The sequence below is a fragment of the Phalaenopsis equestris genome, unplaced genomic scaffold, assembly GCF_001263595.1.
Source record: "Phalaenopsis equestris unplaced genomic scaffold, ASM126359v1 Scaffold000963, whole genome shotgun sequence".
Lineage (NCBI taxonomy): Eukaryota > Viridiplantae > Streptophyta > Magnoliopsida > Asparagales > Orchidaceae > Phalaenopsis > Phalaenopsis equestris.
This window is the reverse complement of record NW_018165402.1, coordinates 74,927-82,057: the sequence shown is the minus strand read 5'-3', so window position 1 is coordinate 82,057 and position 7,131 is coordinate 74,927. Positions and strand designations below refer to the sequence as shown.

The following is a 7,131-nucleotide window of genomic DNA, read 5'->3' as shown; positions in this document are numbered from 1 at the left end:
TTTTTTCATGGACTACCCTCTCTCGAGATTAGGGGTAGACCCAATCTAACAAAATTTTATAACCTATTTAAGTATAATCAGGAAAAAATTTGGGATAAAATTTGGAACTTGATACACTTAATCCATACCTAACAAATTTTAATGGGCCTAATACCACAGCTCGGATTAGGTTCATAGAGATTAGTTGGGACACTGTTCTTGTAACCTGCCAAAATGGACTAGTGAAAAGATTCTAAACTGGCCATAATAAATCAAGTCCAATGTTATATGGAAAATAATCCTTTACCCATTTATATTTGGAACAACTAAAGGCAAATAAATATATAAATGATGTTACCTTTGAACCAGATGGAACCAAGCCAACCATACCAGGCATGGGCCTCATAAGAACACCATGATCCTTGTCAATTATCTTTAAATATAAAACATTAATCAAATTAGATAAACAAAATTGGAATAGAATCAGGGAAAAAGACTAACATATACAAAGGTCTATATTTATGATAGTCCTGTGAGCACACCTGAATTTGTCTGGTTTTTATCATAGCTTTGCTTGTCCTTTCACGGCAAAGTTTGCCATATTCCCCAAAGTTTTCACTATGAGGTTCCATGTCAAATTTATGCTCAACCTTCCCTTCCAATGCACATTTTCCTGTACGGCAGCAGCCTTTATTTTTCTGTGCTCAAGATGAATATAATTCTACAAGTCCTAGAACAATGAACGCACGGAACCAGTAGAAAATCTTGAAATCAAATAGCAATCCTAACATATTTTACCGGTCAAGCTCAATAGTATTTATACTCCTTGTTCTATTCCAACAAAATTTCAATGAAGTAAAATATTTCTTTATTCCCAATGACTAAAAATAATAAAAATCATGAAACAGTAACAAACTGTTTCGAACTTCCTAGATTTTATGCTTCAGCCAGAATTAAGTGAAAAAACTTCAGTGTACTAATATGTTTTTCTCCCTTGTTTTCAGTCATAAAAATTGTAAAATCAAAACATTAAGAGTAACTAAAAAGAAAAAAAGGAACTACCGAGTTCTGAAACATTTCCTAATGTTTTACAAAATAAAATGAAGATCCATGCAAAATCATAACACAAGTCCATCCATTGCGGGTCTCAATTTCTCAAGTAACTTCATATGATCCAGGTTCTGCAAGTTCCCTTCAATTATTAAGATTCTCCCACTCTCATTGCACGATTTGGTTAGAGCTAGTGGCTTTTGATTTCCGTAGATCTGTCTTCTGGCAATTGCTTCCTTGGGTATTCTTCTATTCTTAATTTGGGTTACATAAAGTGTACCGGTTTATGAGATGAAAAGTAGTCTGTGACGAATAAAATATTGCTTTATTCTTAATTGAAGCTTCATTTATTGAGCAGTCTGATGGAGAAGTACAACGAGAATAAAGAGGATCTACATATGATTGTCGGCTATTTTTTTTTTTAAATAAGATTTTAAAATTTAAATTTAATATAATATATATAATGTAATTTTAAGTTTGTGAAAATAGTATTTTTTTTATTTTAGAAAATAATGAGACCGGATAAACCTCATATATCTAATAGTTTAAATAGCTGAGCGCGATACCATAAATGATACATCTTCTCGAAGGATGATCGTATCGCGATACCATAAATGATACATCTTCTCGAAGGATGATCGTATCACTTATTAGTATGTTTAACTATCTAAACTTAAAAGTTTATGACTCTATTTTGGTCTGCGAATTTATAGCGGATAAATTTCCCTATCTAATACACAGATTAGACAGAGTTTAGATTAATCTGAGTTCTTAATTCCCTATAGAGGCAAACCCCTATAGTTAATTACATCATAGACAATAGACAACCGAAGCCACCTAACAAGAATCTTGATTAAGATCAGAGTTTCGACTTCAAGAATTCAACGTTCAGGTTTCCACGATTGTTCATAGGAAGTCACATGGGATAGGTTCAAATAGGAACAGTATTTCCGGAATCCAAAGAAGCGAAAAGTAGGAGATGTCGAAGATACTGAAGAATATTCAGCGACATCTCAAACTAACCTATGATTTGGCTTTACGTCTTTGAAAGAGAAATTAGAAATTGAGAAATTATTTGATGTTTCAGTCTTGTAAGTTATTTAGATATTCGGGACTTGTGTCTGCATATCCTATGCAAATAACTCGAGAAAATAGAAGGATTTATGTCGTGTCAGACGACAACCTCGAAAGCCTAAAAGGTTTAGGACTTATATCGTACGATATGAAATCGTAGAAAGTCCTAAAAGATAATATGAGGATTTACGTTGTACTAGACGAACATGTTTTACTAGACGAACAACATCGACATCATGAGTATGTTATTTAAATCTATCGAAACTCGGTTGAAGTTCCTTCTACCACCATCTGTCGTAGTCCTGATTGCTGCCCGGAGATGAATCACCAATCGACAACGTTGTAGTTTCGATCCAAGGAAAAGGGATAAAGAAAAAAGAAAAAAAACCCTGCCTCGAACGGATTATCCTAGGGTGTTATACAAACATGCTAGGAGAATTATATTGAAGACTTTAAATATAGATAAAGGTCCAAAATACAATGTAGCGCAGGAAAAGGACCAACAGTGTAGTAAACTACTGTAACAGGAAAGGACTGAAGGAAAACTATGAAAGCAAAGAAATATAAAGAAAGGAAAGACTGTGCAATAAAAAAAATGCAGTAAAAGAACAAAAATGAAACAACTAAAAGTACCTAATTAATTTTGGCGATGCTACAAAACATATTACAATTGCATGATAAAAAGGGGTTAGATAAACATTTGTAGACTTTAAAAGAAAGGCTAAGTGATAAACATATGAAAATTTAAAGTGGAATATTAGCTTTTAGTTTGGGGTTGGGCTCAGACTAGACCTCTTTTTCTCTATTGTTTAAGGAATATGTGAATGGAGTAGTATCTGAACTCCTCAAAGTATAGTGCACCTATATGTGTAATGTAGTATCTGTCGTGTAGGGCGTAGTGTGTGGTTTTCGTTGTATAATATCTGAGATGTATTATGTTATGTGTGGTGTAGTGTATGAATTGTATAGAGAGTATGTGAGTGTAGTATCTATTTCTTGTGCAAGTGTAATATATGTGTAAAACTCATAGCATCTGCTCTTTCCTAAGTGTAGTATCTGTGGAGTGTTTGTAGTATCTGTTCTTTCCCAAGTGTAGTATCTGTGGAGTGTTTGTAGTATATGTTCGTTCCCAAGTGTAGTATCTGTTTTTTTGTGGTTACCAATTTTCAAACCTTTTGAAAAAGGTTACAGCTGTTGACGATCTAGAGGTGAAAGGGCATCACAATAATTGAATATTGATTTTTTACTTTCAGCTATAAGAAGAGCTGATCAATGGTTCTCTTGCATCATTGTCTATTATCCCTCGTCTCGAAATAATAGGCCACCTCAATATTTCATATGCTCATCCAACAAGATTTTGTATATTCCATATCAAGACAAATGAGAGAAGTATTTATTTAAGCATTTCTAAAACATCCAACTTCTACCATTAAGTTCAAACTTTAAACCTGTACATATGATCGTTGCATGTTCTCAATTTTTTAAGGAGAAATACGTTTCTATTCTCATGTTGCTAAGTTCAAACTTATGAAATTTATGTAAACAGGAAGCCAATTCCAACAAGAGATTAAAATCCAACATCAAGAGGAGTAAGAACTGCAGCTCCAAACATATATTCCAAAACATAAAAAAAAATTCCAACGGGTATTCGAATAAGGAACAGCAAAGAGGACCACAACCAAGCCCCCAAATATATTTTCCATGCCATAAAAACTCATTTCTAGCAATACTCGAACGAGGGGCAGCCCAAATATATTTTCCAAACCATAAAAACGGATTTCCAGCATATATTAAAATAAAGGGAAGTAAAGAGAGCAAAAACCGAGCCCCACATATATTTTTCAAACCAGGAAAGTGGTTTCCAACAGGTATTTAAACAAAGGGAAGCAAAGAGAGCAAAGACCGAGCCCCACATATTTTTCAAACCAGAAAAATGATTTCCAACAGGTATTTAAACAAAGGTAAGCAAAGAGAGCAAAAACCGAGCCCCCATACAACTACTCAAAGCATCAAAATATTTTCAATGTTCGTATTCGAATAAAGGGGCAGCAATAAGCAAAACCGAGCCACCAACACTGACTACTCAAAGCAAAAAAAAATTACTACACCATGTATTCAAATAGGAGCAACAAGGGGAGCACAAAACAAAGCCCCTAAATATCAGACAAATCCATGTGCATCCACTTCAAACTGAAGAAAACTGAGAGATTCAAAACAAAAGCCCCCATCATTAAATAAGTCCAAAATTTTCCTTCGAACAAAGAACGAACGAGAAGCTTAGAACAGAGCCTTCAACATCAAGTAAATCCAAAGTTCTTATTCAAACAGATGATAAACAAGAAGCTTAGAATAAAGCCTCCAAAATCAGACAAATCCAAATGCATTGATTTCAAACTGAAGACAACCAAGAAGCTCAAAATAGAAGCCCCAATTAATTAAATAAATCCATAAATCTCCATGTTAAAACAATGTAGCGAGAAGATGGTAATCAAAAGAACTAAAACACTTCTTGAAGTTTCAATATACCTTCCTAGCCAAGAGAAACCACAGCCCAAAGGCTAAAACAACTCAAAAATTTTTGTGTAAAGCCTATGCAGTAACGAAAACTACTAACCAACATTCAACATAAAGAACCCACAAATAAGGACTCACGGCTAGGGACAATAAAATGAAGAAAACCACCAACCAATGATTCCAAAAATGACTAAAGATCCAGCCACACCACACCATAACCAAGCTCAGCAAAGGCCAAGAGCATAATATAATTCCTTGAAATTGAGCTTAGTTTTAAGCCAAACCCGTCCATCGAGCCCAGCAAATGACCAAAAGAACGAGCCACCACCAAGCCAAAGCCGAGCCACCAAATAGCAACCCAAATCATTAAACATTTTCAATATTTAAATTTGAATGAAGGGAACAGCAGGAAACAGAACCGAGCCCAGCATAAGGGCTAAGCCGAACTACCAAGAAGAAGCAAAACCGAGCCCCAAGTTGATATTCCAAAACATCAAAATACTCCAATGGCCAATACTTGAGCAAAGGGACAACAGGAAGCACGAAACCAAACTCTTAAAATTAAATGAATCCACAAATCTTGATTTCAAAACAGAGAATAATCGAGGAGCTTAAAACAGAGCCTTCAAAATCAAGTAAAACCAAATGCTCAACCAAGGAGCAGGAACCAAAACCGAACCCCAGTAGGAAGCAGGGACTAAAATCGAGCCCCAATCACAAGGTAAAACTATAGCCTATCACAAGGCAGAACTGAGTTTAGTATAGGGGTTAAGCTAAACCATCAAAGGACCAAATTAAGCTTAATAGAGAGACCACATTAAACCACCAAAGGTCAAAATAGAGCCCCAATTACAAGGCAAGACTACAACCTCAAATCTGATATTAAAACCAAAAGAAGAAAAAAAAATGATCTCAACATATACATTCGAAGTAGGAGCAACAAAGAAGACAAGAAACCAGCCTCCAGCCAAAATAAGCCAAACCAAGGCCCAATAAAGGGGCTAGAAATAGAATAATGTTTCAAATGCAGTGATAATCTCAATATGAGGCAAACCTACTGAATTACCATTCAACATGAAAAAACAAAGACAGCCATAGAAGAGATATTCGTAAGAGAACCTTATTTCTTCATCAAAGTAATAATCAAACTAACATATTAATTTCAATTGAACTATCAATCTTATAATCCAAAAGAGGATATCACATGGGCAACTAATCCAGAAACTGACTCAAAATTCCAAGCTAATTTGAAAGAAACTCCATGGTGTTAAAGAGGGTAACTACTCCAAATCATCAAGTATAATTGATAGAAGAAAAATGTTGAAGTCTCTATCTATTTCATTAATTTCCATAATCAGATTCTAGGAGCAAATGGAATCTGACCTCAACTTCTTGCTAACTCAAGAACGAGAAGAATAAAAAAAACCCCGAAATAAAAACTCCCAACAGAGAATGAGCTCTTAAACTATGTCTCCTTGAAATCTCCAGAAAAAAAATCAGCACCCTTGATGCTTCCCCCAAAGGGGTATTTATAGTCATCGAGAGGGCTGGGGCTCACCGACGGTGAGAAAAAAGGGAGGTGACGAGAAACACCTCAAAGGGCAAAGAAAACGTCCAAACTCAAGAACGAGAAGGTTACCGGACTCATTTAGGCGGGAAAATCCGTTACAAGAAAGTGACCGACAGCTATGACCGAAGGAGAAGGTAAGCCGCCACCGGGGAGGAATACAGTGACCGGAGAAACCGGAAATAGGGTCATCGCTCGGCAGAGAAGAACAAAGGGCTAAGGCACATTTCAGATCCAAAAAGAGAGGGGAGCGCATGTGAGAAAGGATTAGAATGTAGATTTATAAAATATCTTTTATATAAAAGAAAACTTTATCAAATACATTTTCTTTTCTATTAAAGATAATGTTAAAAAAATATTGAATTTCGTGTGATTTACTCGTGCACGGCGCCCTAACAAAATGGGTGTCCTCTCTAGCTAAAATTAACGTTCCGGACGCAACGTCGTGGTCCGTTTTATCATTCGGAATCATCCGAACAAATTCGTCGACGATCGCGTCAAATTAACTTCGATTTGTGTGCGGCACGAAAAATAAAATTATTTTGACCCGATCAGAGCTGTTCAACAAATATATCATTGACCGGTCCTCACATAAGCGACGATCAAAGTCAAACACATCGCTCGTAGTGACAAGTCAAACATCGCACGTGTCACAGTGTTCACTTATGGTTTTTAAATCCCTATGGGAACTTAGCAAGAGTTTCAACATGTTCGGCTATAATCGACTCAACTGGACGTCGAGGATTAGAAAACCGTCCATATGTCAATATGAAACTACTGCAAGGAGCGAAAAAATGGTCTGAATTTTTAAGTCGTGTAGATTCCAGTCTAGTCCTCTAGGAGAGTCAAAACAGAAATCCTAAGACTAGATCCTAGGGTATCTAAGGAAGGGAAAATAAGACCTCAAAATGGACGAATTTTTCCCTCAGGTCCCCGTACGGTGCACT

The 7,131-nt window shown here is 35.8% G+C and overlaps 1 protein-coding gene across 1 annotated transcript in view; it reads right to left on the bottom strand.

Moving 5' to 3' along the window:
• LOC110032527 (transcription initiation factor IIF subunit beta) overlaps positions 1-7,131 on the bottom strand; it is a 33,730-nt gene that overhangs the window by 6,136 nt on the left and 20,463 nt on the right. The window contains exons 3-4 of the mRNA XM_020736189.1: positions 522-652; positions 338-412 (exon numbers count right to left, since the gene is read on the bottom strand). Of these exons, the coding sequence (XP_020591848.1) occupies positions 338-412; positions 522-652 (206 nt within the window). The remainder of the gene's footprint in view (positions 1-337; positions 413-521; positions 653-7,131) is intronic.